At 36.7% G+C, this 18,886-nt stretch overlaps 1 protein-coding gene across 1 annotated transcript in view; it reads right to left on the bottom strand.

The window, feature by feature from the left end:
• Positions 1 to 18,886, bottom strand: part of PTPRM (protein tyrosine phosphatase receptor type M) — a 1,055,867-nt gene that overhangs the window by 161,250 nt on the left and 875,731 nt on the right. The window contains exon 20 of the mRNA XM_044666801.1: positions 8,725 to 8,812. Within this exon, the coding sequence (XP_044522736.1) occupies positions 8,725 to 8,812 (88 nt within the window). The remainder of the gene's footprint in view (positions 1 to 8,724; positions 8,813 to 18,886) is intronic.

Below are 18,886 nucleotides of genomic sequence, written 5' to 3'. Positions count from 1 at the left end.
ACTACTGTTGCCTACCCCTTACCACTTTCCTGACTTGGAACCAATACACAGTATTAATTCTAAACTAGAAGTTAAGGTGTTTTTTTTTTTTAAAGCAAATAAGTAATTTTTTTTTTAAAGAATAGATTTAGCGAGGCTGAGTAGTTACTACTGTAGCTCAAGAGCAAAGCTCAAAAACTTTTCAAGCCTTCTTAAAACAGATTCTTATGCAAAATTTTCACTGAAAAAGAAAATTTGCTAATTAAAAAGAATTTTAATTTTTAAATATGTAAATTTAATTAATTAAAAATTTTTAATAAACTAAGTGTCTAAAAGAATCTCTAAAATAGAAAGCTGGGCTTTCCATTCCCTCTGCTCTAGTTCACTCTTACTACTGTCGAATGTTCTGTGACTTAAACTTCTCACTATATCAAACTGACCTTCACACCAATGAGAAGGGCTTTGATTGTAATACACTTCCTTCAATGCATGTGTGGAGGGAGTGTCTTAAGAGTATAATTTTACTTAAGGATTTCAATGCCTTTGTGGTCCATGAACAAGTCACTTTGCCATAAAAACCATTAAGTTTTGCTATAGTTACTGTATCTGTGGAATTCAAAACACCCTATACAGACCATTCATTGCAAAAGAAAAGAATACTGTGTTCATGTATAGGCACCCTATTTTGGGAAGAGAAATGCCAAATCAATCATTTAACAAGTATTTATTAAGTGCTACTATATGCCAGGCCCTGAAGTATATTTATAGGATGTTAACCAGGATGGTTAGAGGACTGGAAATCATACCTCACTAAGACTGGCTGAAGGAACGAGGGTTGTGTTACCTAAAGAAGTGGCTACGCATAGAGGGCACATGACAAAAGTCTTTAAATACATAGTACTTGAAGGGCTATCATCTGGGCTTGGCCAGTCTATCTGGATTCAGAGGGCAGAACCGGACAGCAGTAAGTGGAAATTACAATTGAATAGAACTGGACTTGATGCAAGAAATTTCTTAATATGCAAATCTAATGAGAGAACTTCTTAATAGCAACAGCAGAACAAAAGTGGAATGGTTTAGAGGTCTTTGCAGGTAGTAGATTCCCTATCACTGGCTGAATAAGACAGTCTAATTAGGAAAACTATGTTATTTTTAGTGAGATGGTGGAAAAGGCATCAGCTGCAAAGAATTTAAAATTATAGCTGGTGCTATCACCTTACAAAGTCACCTCTCCCTACCCTTGAGGCTAGCATTCAAAAGCCAGAGGTGCCAAGAGACACAGGAAATGTTCAAGCCAAGGCTGGGTTGATGTCAGGGGATGTCATAAAGGGAATTCTTATTCAGCTATAGGTGGACTTTCCTTTCAGTTCTGACACTGTGACTCATGACCAGCTTGTATTTATTCTAGAAACAGCTATAATGTTGATGTTTAAGCTGATGTATTTCATCATTTGTAAAATAAAATAACTTCTAGAGCAAACTCAATGGTGTTAAGAGGCAACTAGGTGGTGCAGTAGATAGAGTACTGGGCCTGGAATCAGGAATATCTAGGTTCAGATTTGCCCTCAGACACTAGCTATGTGACTCAAGGTTATCCACTTAACTTCTGCCTCATTTTTCCCAACTGTAAACGGGGAAAAAAATCCAGCATCTTCTTCCCAGAGTTCTTGTAAGGATTAAATTAGATATTTGTAAAGCACTTTGCATAGGGGTTCATACACAATAATATAATTAATGCTTGCTTTTTTTCCCTTCCTTTTCAGAGGTGAAACCTCCTTCCTCAAAAAACCAGAGGTGAATTGAGAGTGGCTGTGATATAGGTAGAAGCAGTGACCATGAGAGTTCAAAGGCACCTTAGAAATGCCTTAAGCTTAATATTTTTTGTGTCATAGACTTCTTTGCTAAGTTGAATGAAGCCCCTGAACCTTCTTTCAGAATAATGTTTCAAATGAACAAATTTCATAGAATTACAAAGAAGATTATATTGAAAGATATATGTATATATATATATATATATATATATATATATATATATATATATATATATATATATATATATATAAAATTCCAGCCTGAGAGGTCAAAAATACCTGACCTAGTCCAATCCCCTCAATGTCCACAGAAAGTAAGCTGGTGACAGAGTTGAGACTTGAACCTAGGTTTCCTTACTCCTAGTTCCTGATTTGTACTTATCATGTTGAATATGAGCAAGGTAATTAAGGCATTTGATACATGAACATTTTATACTATTTGGCATATGGTTTATTTAAAGGGCATAACCAGTAGTGAGTACAGAATCCTGCCTCCTAGGGCTGATGAAACATGATGCCTGCTCTAATGGGGAGAGGGAAAGGAGGTAGAGAGTTACATGGGTATTTTACTGTAACAAATTAATTAAATTAAAATTTAAAAAAGGACAGTCAGAGGAATTTTCAGAAGGTATTTTCTAATTCTCTCCTTTGAAAATCTCACTAACTCTCTCATGGGTTCAGTTTTACCTCTATAGATTACTTCTCAGTCTACGTAAGGAAATCTGTGGCTCTTCTGACCTCTAGGTCTATAATTCTAGCTGCCTTCAATGACTTGCCTGGTGACAACTCAAACTAAAACACAGATTATTTTTCCCCTTCAATTTGCTCCTCATACTGATTTCACTGTGTCTGTCTGTGGTGCCACCATTCACTTAGATTACTAGGTTCATCATCATAGGATTATTTTTGGCTTCTTTCCCTCATTTGTTATGAACAACAGTTACCAGCTCTTAGCATTCCCACCTTTGCAACATCTGTCACATCTGTCCTCTCCTCTCTACTCCTACTGCTATGATTCTAGTACAAGCCCTAGAAGAGGTAAAAACCTGCCTATATCATTGCAGCAGGATCCTTACAGGCCTCTCCATCTTTGCTCTCTTCTCTCTTCAATCTATTCTTTACACCAGAATAATCTTCCTTATAACATAGGTCTGGTCATAAAATTTCTTTACTCAGAAATCTTTATGGGCTCCCAAAAAAGTTATGCTTTTTTGAATCAAAGGCCTTTTGCAATTTGATACCACTTTGCTTTTGCAAACTTTTATATTATTTCCTTCCACAATCTCTTTGCTTCAGCCACACTCTACTAGTCTCTAGTCTTCAAAGATGCCCTTGACCTTCACACCTCAGGGACTTTGTTCATGGTATTCCATATGACTAGGAAGTATTCCCTTCCCTCTTTGATTGTTGAATTCCTACCCACATTTTGTTTAGCCAGTCGGTCAATTAGCATTTATTAAGCACTTATTAGTTAGAATGTACTGTGATAAACACCGAGGTGCAAAGGAAGTGGGAAAAAAACACACTTTCTGTTCTCTAGGAACTTGCAGTCTAATGCCCAATTGAGCTATCTCTAGTCATTTGAATTTGCTTCATTGACATCTTCCTGCCATGCCACTCCTGACATCTTTGTTTCTCCTCCCCCCAACCTCTTTTGTTTCTGACTCTGGGACCAATGATCACATCAGTACTGTTATTGCTCATGAAAATATCTCCCACGCTATCTCTTTTACTTGAGCCTTCCCTAACCCCCACTTTCCCATATGGGTTTTCTCTCTTTTTTTAGAATATAAATTCTTTGAGGTCAGCAACTGTCTGTATGTATTTGTATCCATAGAGCTTAGTGTAATGACTAATATATATTAAGAACTTAATAAATGCTATTTCATTCATTTATTCATTCATTCATTCATTTCAGGAAACTTTTTGAATTCCTACCAGAGAGTGACTGACTTTCCCTCTAAAAACTTATCTACCATTTTGTTTTGTTTTTTTCTCATGTACCAAAAATTTTATCTTATTAATACAGAGTTATTTATATTGTTCTTTATCTTTTTGTTGGGAGTATAAGCTCCATGAAAGCAGGGACATTGTAACAGATATTCTCTGTGCCTCTTATAGTGCCACACTATACACAAAAATGATACTTAAAATGCTTGCTCTACTGTAGCATAGTCAGCAGCAGCTACTCTTAAATATCCATATGTGCGAGTAAAATTATTTTACATTTTTAATGACTCATTTTTGCCATGCAAAAGTAGAATATCATAGAAAAAGTTAATAAAGGCTGTGAAAAAATTTAAACTGAGCTCTAATTCCACCTTGTTCATGAACTTTTCTTTATTATCCCAGTTCTCCTTGATCTTTTTTTTCCCTCAGACCTTCAATGGAACTTGGATCCATAAGATATATTACTGTGCTTAAAAATAGGAAAAGGGAATAGGAATAAGCTTTATATAGTACTTACTATGAGCCAGGCATTGTGCTAAGCATTTTCTACAAATACTGACTCATTTGATCCTCACAACAACTCTGTGAGGTCTGTGTTATCATTATTTCTCCTTTACAGATGAGAAAACTGAGGTTGACACTAGTTAAGTGACTTGTCCAAGTATGTCCAAATTATCTAAGGATAGATTTGAACTCAGGGCTTCTTGACTCTAGTTCAGAACTCTATCTACTCTGGAACCTTTCTACCAATAGAGAATGTTGTCTTCTTTTAACTACTTTTTTCTTAATTATTAGTCTGTTTTTAAAAAATTCTTACCTTCCATTTTAGAATTGATACTAAATATCAGCTCTGAGCAGAAGAATGGTACACACTAGGCAACTGAGGCTAAGTGACTTGCTCAGGGTCACACAACTAGGTTGTGTCCAAAGTCACATTTGAACCCAGGACTTCCCATCTCCAGGCGTGGCTTTCTATCTATGGAACCATTGAGCTGCCCCTGTTAGTGTATTCTTAATATTATTGTAAACAAATACCGTACAATAAAACTTTTTTGTATCTCTTCAAAAAGCTAAGCGGAGCACTGGACACATAGAGAGTGTTGCATAAATATGTGTTAATAAATATAATTGATTTCAAGGCTATGATCTTGGCAACACCCCAAACCCTGGTTAATCCCTCCTGGTCCTTTGTGAAAAAACAAATATACATATGTGTATATACATATTCAGAAACACACAGGCACACTCTTTATTCTCTTCGTGGTGGCCAAAAGATACCTAATGCAGTGGAATGCAGGGGAATCTTTTGTTTGTTTTGTTTACTGGGAAGTTGTGCTGAGAAAATGAATTCATCATTGTAGTGGAGTCAGTTTCAGCATTCTTAATAGGGCACATATGACTTTTTAGATGTAAGGATTTTTCCTTTTTTTCTTTTTTCAATAACTAGATGAAAGGGGTAGATGGGAACCGTTTGGGGAACTATATTTTGAGAAGTGTCAAGTGAGGACATTTCACTGATACATACACTCACATCAAAGCCTGTGATCTAATGTTTCCAAGGCAATAATTTTCCCCCAAATTGGTGAAAAGTTAGCACCTCATCTAGAATCATGTGAGGTAGGTGGTAGGTTGGGAAGTTATACATTCATAACTATTCATGATAATATCCTGTTATTTGCCAGCCACTGAGGTAGCTCTTATGGAGGAATAAAATACACCAGATATTTTTAGTTGGCTGGGTCTTTGGGGAACGCTCAAATCATGCCATGCTGACCCCTGTTTCATATATTTAATAGAAGGCCAGCCTTAATAACATTACTCAAGGATACATGAACATTTATCTTTCTTTAAATCATTTTGTTGGGGTTTTCCTAAAATATGGCCATAATTCCTTCATTTTTTAATGGAAAGGACTTTAGGTAAATCTCACCTCCTTTGCCCCAAAGATTTCTCAAGCCTTATATTGGCACTATGACCCCTTAGTCACATGGTGGAATCTAGACTCATCTCATCATGGTACAAGAACTACAGCACATTCCTGGGGAATTTGGAGAAGCTTATTAAGGTCTTTGAAAAATATAGAGTCTCAGGGGAAGTTGGTTGACTCAGTGGATAGAAAACCAGACCTTGAGACAGGAGGTTATGGCTTGAAATCTGGCCTCAGACACTTCCTAGCTGTGTGACTCCAGGCAAGTCCCATTACTCCAGTTGCCTAGCTCTTACCATTCTTCTGCCTTAGAACCAATATTTAGTATTGATTCTAAGTTGGAAGGTAAGGGTTAAAAAAAGACAGATGGCCTCTAGCCACAGAAGTGATTTGAAGGGTACTCTATCCCTCTGCCTTTCACATAAGATCTACTATTCAAAGAGACCTCTCATACTATCCTGCTAAGATCTTCCAAAATGCAGTATCACATAAATGGATTCAAGTCAAAAAAAATCCCTACAGAGGCATAACTTCTCTGTAAGGCCTTCTGATAATAATCTATAAAACAATTTTATTAGAAAAATCAGTTAGTTTTTAGCAAGGGGGAAAACAGTAGATTATTTGGGAGACTTCACATTTTAAAGATTTCATTATCAAGCCCATATTTTCATACTTAGAAAATTATCACCAGTAAATTCAATTTTTCTATTATGCCACATTCAATAAGCATAACCCAAAACTCTCTAGTAATTTTAGTTTTCTCTTTTATTTTGTGTGGAAATCAAAATCACAGGATGTTAGTGCTTGAGGAATTTCAAAAGGTCATCATATACAGTCATAAAAAGTTAGATTTTCCCACTACCTAAACTTAGCCTTGAGTTCTGCTTTGGTGTCATTAGACCGAGTCTGCATTAGTTCTGCTAGGTCACTAATAGGGTATTACTTTTGAGTTATTTGTGAATGTTGCCATTAATAGAAATAAGGAATAGACACTGTCATAGTGGCCTTGAAAGAGTAATACTTAAGCAATCTTTCATTCATTCATTCAATAGACATTTATTGAGTGCCTAAATTGTGCAAGGTTTCTAGGGATTAATAAGAATACAAAGATGAATAAAACAGTTCCTACTCCCAAGGAACATATGCTCTAGCAAGCAAAATGCAACCAGTATACAAATATAGGACTCTAAGTGTCCCCATGCAATCCTAAAACTGAAAGATAAAGAATCGTTACTCATCTGCATTGTTTTGTGGTTTCTTTCCTACCCAGAATTGTTCAAACCAAAGAAATGTCAGGTCTGGACAAAACAAAATATAACATAGAGGAAACTAAGAATAGGGGAGAAGCACACATGGAGTTCTCTGCAGTTTTAGAGTCAGGAAAAAAATTATGTAGCTGGAGGCATATAGGAGTGTTTCATGGAAGGAGGGATAATTTAGCTGGCCTTTGAAGAATCAGGAAGGTGTCAACAAGCCAAGGATGAGGGAGCAGAGGTGTGGGTGGGGAAGAGTTCTAATTGGCTGAATCATGGGGTATAAGAAAGGAAGGTAGGTGAGAACTATATTGCAAAAAGCCTAGAAGGCCAAGCTAAGGAATGTGGACTATATTTCTCAGACAATAAGAAAGCTTTTAAGGCTTCTAAACAGGGAAATGATAGGATCAGAACTGTGAATAAGGAAGATTAATTTGTTCAGTGTGAAGATGATTAATCTGTTCTGATGGCCAGGAGAAGGTTGGGAATTGGGGGCTGGGAGGAGCTTGACTGGAAATAATGGAAAAATGAAGACTTGGGTCTTGAAAGTGCTAATAGAAGGAGGAAAAAGGAGAGACTGTTTGAGAGGAAGGTCCAAAGAATGTGGAGAAATATTGGAAAGAGGAGGAGAGCACTGAGAGAAGACAAAACTGGGATTCTTTTAAACCCTCACCTTCCATCTTAGAATCAATACTCTGTACTGGTTCCAAGGCAGAAGAGCGGTAAGGGCTTTGAGGAAAAATGATAAGCTGTTTCGGCCACATAAAGTTTAAGGTATCAGTGAGACATCCTGGGAATTTCAGCAAGAGGGTGGAAATGTGATTGTGATACTCAGGAGAGAGGTGCAGGGAGGGGAAAAGAGAGGAAACAGTGAAACTGATTTGGGAGAAGACTCAGTAATTAGTATCTGAGTTCTTATCAGCCACCCTTTTAAGAGTCAGTGTAGGGGGCATCTAGGTGGCTCAGTAGATTGAGAATTTGGCTTTGAGAAGGGAGGTCCTGAGTTCAAATGTGTCCTCAGACACTTCCTTAGTTGTATGATCCTGGGCAAATCACTTAACCTCCATTGCCTAGCCCTTACTGCTCTTCAACCTTGGAACTAATACCTAATATTGATTCTAAGATGGAAGGAAAAGGGTTTGTGTGTGTGTGTGTGTGTGTGTGTGTGTGTGTGTGTGTGTGTGTGTGTGTGTTTTAAAGAGCCAATGAGGTTTGGCTAGTTTTTAAAACACCTTGAATAGACCCAAGTTCCACTGTGGGAATTAAGGATTTCTCAGATAAAATCTTAGCTTTCTTGATATTATATTGTGAAATATGATGGGAAATAATTTCACCTTTGTGTTTCAATTTCCTGTCTTTAAAAGAGAGACACTGCTGGCTTACCTCAAACAAATGTCAGAGGGATTAATGACTTAATGTTTGCAGAGTATTCTGGGTTCCTTGCATAAAGGCAAGCCAAAGCCATGATTTTTATTTATTTTATATAGCAGGTAGTGAACATTAGGGTTATTATTTTTATTACTTCTAAAAAGCATTTTCCTTCTTAGCATTTCATTGTTACCAACACTATTCAAGTCTTAAATCTAAAAGTAAACTAGCCACACAGATAAAAATGCATTGACTTAGAGAGGTATTTCAACGATTTCTCCCCTCCTCTTCCTTTAGTATTTGCACATATCAGCTTCTCTGTTAGATTGAGGGGAGTAATTGATCTGTAAAGTCTCCCTGTATGAGGCCAGTGGTCAATCTTATCAGATGCAAAAAGAAAGTTATACAGAAACACAGTCACACTGTCAACACTTACAGGCAATGATATTCCCATATCTGTTCTTCATTCTGTTCTCATCTTTCTTAGCTGAGTCCCATGGTGCAGACTGCCCTTCAAAGAAACTCTGTAAGAAAGGGAGGAAAGTGATACCCAGAATTACAATCTCTTGTAATAAACATTGGAATCTTAAAACCAGAAGATTAAAAAAAAGGTAGAACCGTGGTCAAGAAGGAAATTATGACATTCATTGGAATTAGTTGGAAGATCAATAAGGAACATTACTTCTTAAATATTTTATTTAGTTTTCTCTGAACACCATTTTCCTTTGGCTGTTTTACAAATTCAGTAATGATGCCTTGAGAAGTAAAACCCCCAATTTACCTGGAATATCCCAGCAGGATTACAACAGCACACATCTACTTATTTCAAAAACCAGCTAGTCCACTACTTTCATTCCATTGAAGGGGAATCTGAAGCCTAGAGGTTGAATAACTTCCTCAAGGTCAGCTAGGTAATAATTCTTAGAGATGAGATATGAACCTAAGTGCTGACTCAGAATCAATGGTCTTTCTATTGTGTCACAAAACAATTGAAATACTTTACCAAGAAAAGGTTTGCTTGTTCATTGGCAGTCTGTCTAAATATCTGATCAACTTGTAGAATTAGAAAATAATGGACAACTTATTAAAGTAATTATTCATATAATAATTCTCTCTTTCTTCTAGGAGAGAGAATAGAAAAATAAACTTACTAGAGTTTGTTTTTTTGACAAACCATATAAGAAGAGTATTTATTTTTAGAATATTGAAGGCAAATAGCCTATAGTTTCAATACTTCTTTAATAAATTTTGTGAATCAATTCTACTATAATTCTCTCTTACTTCAGCTTTGGTGAAGTATAGATATCCATTTATTTAAGTATTTAGGCATTATTACAACCAAGGTTTAAAATCTTCATGTTATTAATCAAATGCAAACCTTCCTGTTTACTTCTAGTGAAAATGCCCTTTTATTACTTGGTAAACAGGAAAATTGACTTCCTTTTTAAACCTCCTATTTGAGCATCTGGGGATATTTATTTCATTTCACAGTAACTATTTCTATCCTAAACTCATAATTCTTTCATTTCAGTGTTTTAGGTATGGGGAAAAGAACACCATCAGAAAAGCTGTTACTAAGAAATGACCCTGGGAACTTGCTTCAACTAACTGGTTTAACCCTCCTCTCATTTACTGACACTACTATATTCCCTGGCAAGAACTTGGAGAAGAGATAAAGGAAAAAATAAAGAATGTTGAAAAGATGGATAGAAAGTATCATTCTCTATTTTTTCCCATAGGTGATAGGATAGCACTATTAAAATATGGCAGGTTGAACACATGGCCTCATAAATGTCATGAATACATTCAATATCATTTTCCCCAGACTGAAGCATTGCTTTGTCTTAAATTTTCCAGTTCACTTAGGGTTTTCAAATTTTCTTCTCTATTCCAACAAGCATCCAGTGAATATCTTCATTTCCCTTAAAATTCCAAGATAATATGTAATCCCCCTATACCGATATGTAGCATGTATGTACTATTTTTGGGGACAGTTCATTTTGCTGTACTGGTGGCAATCTATAAATGAATCCTTATGTCATACCATGGGGTGTTCCTTATACGTGTATCTTGTAGCATCCACAATACTTAAAACGGTCTCTAAATGACAAGGGTTTGAAGAATTACAGTTAATCTCATATAAATACATAAAAGAATAACTCTCATTCTCTTTCTGGTCTTTTTTGGAAGTAGAGGAAGGGGACTGAGTAGAGAAAAAGTAGGTAGGCTGAGGGGCACCAGAGACTAGCCTTCATTGCCAACTTTATCTTTTGCACCTGCACCCAGCAAGTGGAGAGTAGTTACAATCATTGCTGTCATCTGCTTCCCTGTTCATTGGCGATCAAATTAAAATGGTAGCAACAGTGAGAAATAAGTGCTTTGTAAAAAAAATCCAATCTAGCTAATTCTGTTCTTGTTAGACATTCTCAAGCATATCATCACAAGCATCTTTGCACTAGAGGCCAGGATACACTAATTTTCGAAACACTTTTAGAGAAGGAAGTACTGTAAACATAACTATGAATTTAATTCCTTTTACAAAGTTAAATTGCCTTCTCTAAATTATGCACCATAAGTCTCCATGATCTAATGACTATATAGCTTATTGGTAGAGGAATATGAAATTTTATCATGTTTTAAAAACAAACTGAGTCCAACAATAATATATGCCACTGAAATAGGGTAATCCATAGGGTCATACTATACATTAGTCCTTTAAATTTTGCATTATGAAGGGCAAATACAAACTTTAAAATCTCTATGACAAGAATATAATCATAAAACCTAACCTACCAAATTAAACCCATGCAATCACAAATGTGTGGTCAAAGGGCTTCTTTAAAGTTTTAATTCCTTCTTGGTTTGCCAAAAAAGATGCATTTTTCAAATTACCTCAGAGAATCTAAAATCAGGTGTCTTCTTCTGAAGTTATCTTATAAATAATAGCTATTTCTCAGGGAAGTAATTACTACTATTTGACTTCTTTCATAACTGCTTTGTGTTCCTTTGAATATTCTGTGACTTAATTTTTATCAATTTAATTCTCCCTCCCCTCTACCAGGCCTAATTTTTTTTAATTGTTCTGGAATAAGACTGATAAAGAGCATGACAGGTAGGAGAGAAGCATCTGAGAGACTAACTTGTTGATTTGATAGCTTTGCCATTAGTTAATGAAGAAAAAGACAGAAGCACAGACATTCATCAGGCAATGAGGGGGAATACTGCCATTTGCCCCTCTAGTTAGGCAAGGCTCTGTCAAAATCCCAAAGGCAAAGCCATAAAATTCTAATCTCATATTGGACCCACTTATTCATGAATGCAGCTAGGATTCAAGCCCGGCTCTCTCACTTAACATAGTATTCTTTTCTTTATCTGAACTAAGGATCAACTCAGAATCCAAAGCTTCCCATTCAGGGTCTCCCCTCATTGACTGAAGGTCCCTTCTTAAGTTGAGAGAAGGAAGAAAAGGGATTACAATTATTTATTAAGGGCCCACCATGTGCCAGCCCTCATGCAGGACTTGGGAACAACCAAGGCAGAGATAGGAGAAAAGGGAAGGCTATGGGTGAAGAACAGCAAGCAAACTAGTTTAGTAGACTGTGCAGAATGCTAGAAAGAAAGTAACTTATAATAAGTTTTGAAAGGTAAACTAGAATCTGACTGTAAAGGGATTTAAATTCCTCACCAAAGAATTCATATATTTTCCCTAGATTGCAATAAAGTGCCCCTCTGACTTTGTTAGCAGGAGGATAAGCTGGTAAGACTCGAGTGCTTTACAAATATCACTGTGACAGCTATGGTGGGTGCATTGAAACAGTGAAAAACTTCAAGAGGACAAACTAATTGGGAGACCTTTGTGGTTTTCCTGATGAAAGGTGGTAAGGGCCTAACATAGGGTGATGAGTGGAGAGACGCTTAGAGAAGGAATAGGCTCAGGAAGGAAATAATAAGCATTTTTAAAAGTTCTTACTATGTGCCAGATCATAACGAACCTGGGAAAGTCACTTAAACTTCTCTGATTCTCAATTTCCATATCTATAAAGTGGGAATAATATTAGTAACTAATTCAAAGCATTGATGTGAAGCTCAAACCAGTTAACAGTGGCTAAAGAGACAGAAGAAAAGTGATGGTAGCCAAGAGTAGTAGACATAAAATTTAGACTTCTTACAGGTGATTTATATTTCATGGGCCCTAAATGGAGGTTTATTATAGAATATAAAAGAGTGGGCATAAAGGGATCAAAAAGAAATGTGAGGGACTTAGAATAAACTTCATGTAGCTGGTGATTTTTGTGTAAAAAGGCCATTTTACTATTTGGTAAATTAGGTTTTAAATACATTACCAGAAAATTTTTGAGCCAGCTAGGTGGCTGTATAGAGTATATAAATACTGTATATAGAGTCTAGAGCAGTGATTCCCAAAGTGGGTGCTACCGCCCCCTGGTGGGTGCTGCAGCGATCCGGGGGAAAGCGGTGATGGCCACAGGTGCATTTATCTTTCCTATTAATTGCTATTAAAATAAAAAAGTTAATTTCCAGGGGGCTAAGTAATATTTTTTCTGGAAAGGGGGCAGTAGGCCAAAAAAGTTTGGGAATCACTGGTCTAGGATGTTGGGCCTGGACTCAGGAAAATCTCAGTTCAAATCCAATCTCAGATATTTAATAGCTTTGTGACCTCAAACAAGTCAGTTAATATTGTTTATTTTTATCTACTGGAGAAGGAAATAACAAACCACTCTAGTACCTTTGCCAAGGAAATCCCATGGATGGTATTAGCAAGCTTTGGTCCAAGGGGTCATAAAGAGTTGGACATGACTGAACAATAACCAGAAAATTTATAGAACCCGTATGCTATCCTAAAGTGTCAATATTAATTTAATCTCAGGATTGGAACAAATTGCTATTATTTTAAAAATCAAATATGCTCTAAAAAAGATTAAATAACTCCTGTCATTGAGAGACATCCTCAAGTTTGGAGGATATTTACTGAAGAATCACAAAAGATGCATGTTCTAGATTTCAGGTTGAAGATCTCTACTCCTTGCTTTGTGTGACTTTGGGCAAACAATATTTTGAGCATGAGGGGTTGATTTAGAGAATGGACTTTTAATCTTTCTTTTTAAATCATGAAACCCTTTGGAAATCTGGTAAAACCTATTACCCTTCTCAGAGTAATGCTTTCGTGCACATAAAATAAAATACTCAGGCTTGCAAAGGAATACAATTATACTGAAATGCAGTTATCAAAATATTTTTAAAAACCAAAACCATAAATGCCAGGTTAAAAACTCCTATCTTTAATGATCTTGAAGGTTCTTTCTAGTTCCAAGTATATCATCCTAGGAAAGCATTGGCAAAGGTTTTCAAGTGTGTGTGCCCAAACTGCAACTTCAAGCTGCCTGTGAGCTCCCTACATTACCCCAGAGAGCAGAGGGAGGATGTGCTCTCTTTGGGCGGCTGGAAAGAGGGGTGATGCATGCAAAAATGTCTTTGGGTACTGGGAAGAAGGGAAACAGAGCAGCTCTCACACATACCCCACCTCATACTGGCTAGGCACTTGTGCCAATACTTCACCAATGCTATCATATGATATATTCCGCATAAAAGAGGAGACTCCTTTACTGAAGTCCTATTCTGTTGCTTGCATATGGTTTGGAAGTTCTTCCGGGGTTCTCACAGACTATATCAGTGAGATATAAGCTCTTTTCTACTAAACTAGAAAATTCAAGTTAATTTTACATATATTTAAGTGTGTATTATGTGTAAGTCACTGTTAGAAACCAAGGATACAGAAGGTGGGGGGAGGGAAGGGAATAGGATACATAAACACACATACACACACACACACACACACACACACACACACAATTATGTGCCAGACACTGGCAAATACATTAAAAATATTGGTTAATTTGATAATCACAACAACCTTTCATGGAAGACACTGTTTCCTCCATTCTACAGTTGAGGAAACAGAGGTAAATGGAGGTTAAAAAACTTGTTCAGAGTCACAGAGTTAGTAAGTGTCTGAATCAGAATTTGAACTCAGGTCATTCTGACTCTAGGCCTAGCAATCTATTTACTTTGCCACCTACCTTTCTTTATTGTTAAAAAAAAAATAAATCAACCTTTCCCCCTTAAGGCAGTTAAATGATCCAATGGATGGATAGAATACTGAACTTGGAATTAGGAAGTCCTAAATTCAAATCTCATTTCAGACATTTACCAGCCCGGTGACTTTGGCCAAATCATTTAATCTCATTGCCTCAGTTTTCCCATATGTAAAATGGAGACAATAATAGCAACTACCTCTCACATTTTTCCTAAGGATTAAATGAGAGAATATTCTGTAAAACACTTTGTGAAACTAATAAAGTGCTAGCTCATTACATTATGAATTAAAGATTAAGGTTATGAGTCAAGTGATGGACTACTATCTGAGAATCAGCATAATTAATAATAATGACAACAGATTTACGTACAGAAACTTGTAAATATGGGGAAATCAAGAAAGAGAAGAGAAGGGCTTGCATGCTGATTATCATACAGGTGGGCACTCTGTAACAGGTAGGGCTATTAACAGAAAAATAAGAGTTTATTCTTCGGGCAACTATAGCTTAATTATTCAGTCATTCTCTCATTTTTATAGCCTCTTCCTTCTCAGTGTTCTTTTCTTTTTAATAAAAAGAGGGAAGTCAAATTATTTGTTATAAGATTTCTCTAGGATCATTTTTCTTTAGTCAAAGAGCAAATGTTCTTTTTAAATATTTAAATAGTTTAAATTTTACATTATATAGATGTATGTATAGACCTTACTTTATGAAATAGATGTTTTCCTGAATTAAAAAAAAAACACCCAGAAAATGTCAACAGGGTAATTTGAATTTTTACAAACTGAATCATTGCAAATGCCCCAGGGAAGCTTGGTATTTAAAAGAATTATATCTTGAATTCCTTTGTTACAAAAGTAGTCACTTTGTAATGTATCTTTTTAAAAAAAGAAATTAGGATTTTTCATATTTGGTTTATTTCAAGTGAGGCAGATTTAACAGCACTCTGGTTTTTCTCCTCTTCTCATGAGAATTTTGGACTCCCATCTTTGGGATCCTGGGCTCCAGTAGGTGAGCCTTCACTGATTCTCACTGAGAATGAAGCCACTACCCACTTCCAGTTTATTTACAAACCAAAGTCAGCCAGCCACAACTGGGCTGTACCCAATCCTCCCATGTGTTTCCAGATAAAGTTTCTGTGGCTATAGCCTTGAGAATGAAGTATTACTTCCATGAAATAGAGAAGTGTCAGAAAAGGATGTTAATTATAGAATATATACTCTTAATTTACATGTTTGGCTCTGGTTTAACTTTCTTAGTTTTTCCCCCCCTCTCAAAAGTTTTGGAAGATATAAATTATGTCATAAAAAGGGAGGGCAGGATCTGTGGCACAAAAATAAAGTTCAAAGAAAGCATAGGCATGACTTGGGGGAGGAGGGAAAAGCCCTAATGAGATGCTTTAGGAAATATAGTTATTAAAAGATAAATTAAAATAATAATTGAGTAACTTATTACCTGCTAAACTAGTAGGTAGTAACAAAAGATAAGACCGGGATACAGATGATGGTCCCATGACGCCAGCATTCTTAAAATGTTTCACAGAAGAAACTGGATACAATATGCACATTTAGACTATATTTAGTGCTTAGGGTATATTTTCAATCTGTGGATACAATTTAACACCCCAAGCACAGACTCTCTATTAAGAAAAAACATTTCATGTATTTTAGGGATTTCAGTTAATGGGTCTCTCTGTACCTTACGTTGAAATTTTCATAAATACGCTCGTGCTTTTATTCTATTTAATATGTAATTAAAGTATTTTCTCTGGTTACCTTGGTTCCTATATTCTGAGAAAAGGCAGTGAACCTGGGAACCACTCACAAAGAGTAATAAGTCTATGAAACAATAAAAATGAAACAAGACAAGCTTCACTGAATATCAACGACTCCTGCACTTTAAGGAGCTGCATTCTCCATGGGCACGGAACACAAGGAAATTGAACATCCCACATATAGTCATTTTTTTTTCCTGAATAAGAAACATGTTTTTGTGATTCAATAACCTCCCCCCACCATCACCCCTCACACCACCATCATTTTCCACAGGATGTAATTATACATCGCAGTAGCCCACCTCGAGAGAATGTTACTCTGAAATGATGCAGAGTCTTTTAAAAATGCCACAGCTCCCAGATATTAAAAAAGAAAAAAAAAGCCTGCTCACTAGAAAAGCTGCCAAAGAGAAGGTTATCCAGGTCAAGGCTGCATATAATGTACAGCATGCTTCTCAGGCAGGCTGGGTCGAGATTTTAGAAGCTTTTGGAATGGGATTTTTCCTCCTTTTTTCCGCATGAATAAAATCATGCACGTAAAATGACTAAAACAATCACCCTGAAAGACAGAAGATGAACTTACTGGTCCCTCCAAAGTCTCTGAACTTCCTTTGTATTCCCTGCATTTTCTTCTTCATTCGTTCCAAGAGTTCTATGCCATTAGTTACTAGATGGTGTTTACTGTTCTAGGCCTGGAGCCCCTGAAAGCACACCACAGCACTGGACACAGAACAGAAGAAGGGTGCTCCTGGGGATGGAGACATATACCTAAGTTTGGGAACCAGGAGGCTTAGATTCTAAACTATACTACTAATAAACTATACAATTTAATCTCTTTGGGCTTCAGTTTTTTTTTCAATCTGTACAATAAGAGCAGGAGACTAGATAATTTGAAGGTCCCTCTTAGCCCTCCTGTTCTATGATTCTCTGACTCAAGAACCTATCCAAACAGACAGACGTCTTATTATAATTTGGACCTCAGGGACCCTGAGAGGATGCCGATGGACAGACATGAGTTATTATAGTTAAGGGCACATTTTCACACCCATTGGTTCTGAAAGCACTATTTATGACAGCTCTGAGTCTTACCACTTCAAAATCCAACCATAACAAGCTTTTTCACTGGGCTTTACATGCTATATCTTCTAAACAAATTTTAATGTACCCATAGGTTATTGTTGTCCCTAAAGCTGACCACTCTCCAAAGGAACTTTTTTAGGAACCTAACAAACTACATGATTGGGGGCAGCTGGGTAGCTCAGTGGATTGAGAGCCAGGCCTAGAGACGGGAGGTCCTGGGTTCAGATCCGGCCTCAGACATCTCCCAGCTGTGTGACCCTGGGCAGGTCACTTGACCCCCATTGCCTACCCTTACACTCTTCCACCTATAAGTCAATACACAGAAGTTAAGGGTTTAAAATTAAAAAAAAATTAAAAAAAAACTACATGATTGATTTGACTTAGAAAATCAATCAATCAACAAGCCATGCATTAATTACTTGTTATGAGTCAGGCCTGATTTTGTGTTCTGATTTTAAGGAAAAATGGAAACAAAACCTTCTCTCAAGGGGATTAAATCCTATTGGGGGAGGGGGGAAGAGACAAGTACAAATGTGAGTATATGTAAGATATATTCAAAATAAATATTTTACTTTTTCTTTGTGGGGAAGGCATTAGAAGATGAAAGATCTTATGTAGAAGATGGTGCTTGAGCTGAGCTTTGAAGGAAACTGGTGATTCTAAGAGGCAGACAAGAAGAGAGGGCATTCTGCGGTTTAAGGATAGCCTAGACTAGCAATGGGCAAACTATGGCCCGCGGTCCAGGTTGGGGGGGGGGATGAAATGTTCTATGGGGCTGCGCAACATTATTCCTAATGTGACGAATACAATGAGTAAGATACAATACAATGAAACTTCGAAAGAGTTGCCTTAGAAACAGACTGACAGATGAGCATTTCCTTTCCTTTGGCCCCCTCTTTTAAAAGTTTGCCCATCACTGGCCTAGACAAAAGCATGATAACACAGAAAGGGATATTCTGTATGAGGAATAATTAGAAGGCCAGTATAGCTGCTCCATAGTATATGGAGGAGAGAAATGTATATAAGGTAGCTGGACAAGTAGATTGGAGTCAAGTTGTGAAGGGCTTTAAATGCAAAGGATAGGTATTTGATTTTAGAGGCAGTAAGGAGCCATTGGATTTTTCTGAGTAGGAAAGTGACATGATCAGACTTGAGCTTTAGGAAAATCTTTTTGTTAGCTAAGAGCAATATGGATGGGAGAAAAGGAGAAGACGATGCAGGGAGAAGAATTAAACCAAAACACTATTTGGCTAAATAAAACTACAAAATATGAGTTATGTGAAGGAAGACAATTATTTAACTAATGTAGCTAAAACAATAGCACCATAAATCCCTGTAGAAAAAAAACCCAATAACCTGACTAGTTGGGAACACTATGATTATCATATCACTGTGTTTTAGGCAGCAGAGGATATGAGGAAACCTGCATTAGAATCTCTCCAAATTCCCTATAGTTAAGGAATAAAGTTTAAGAGGTTTTAAAGTACTAGGTTAGAAAAGGTCTCAGCAAGAACCAAATTCACTGCTTTGGGTTGCTTATAGGTTGAAAGTTCCACACACATCTATCAATTTGGTGATTGAACTTGATTGTGTTTAAACCTGACGGGAAAGGGTGCAGAGTCGAGTAGTCAGAC

This window comes from Gracilinanus agilis, chromosome 1, assembly GCF_016433145.1.
Source record: "Gracilinanus agilis isolate LMUSP501 chromosome 1, AgileGrace, whole genome shotgun sequence".
NCBI classification, from domain to species: domain Eukaryota; kingdom Metazoa; phylum Chordata; class Mammalia; order Didelphimorphia; family Didelphidae; genus Gracilinanus; species Gracilinanus agilis.
This window is presented reverse-complemented; position numbering and strand designations above follow the sequence as displayed.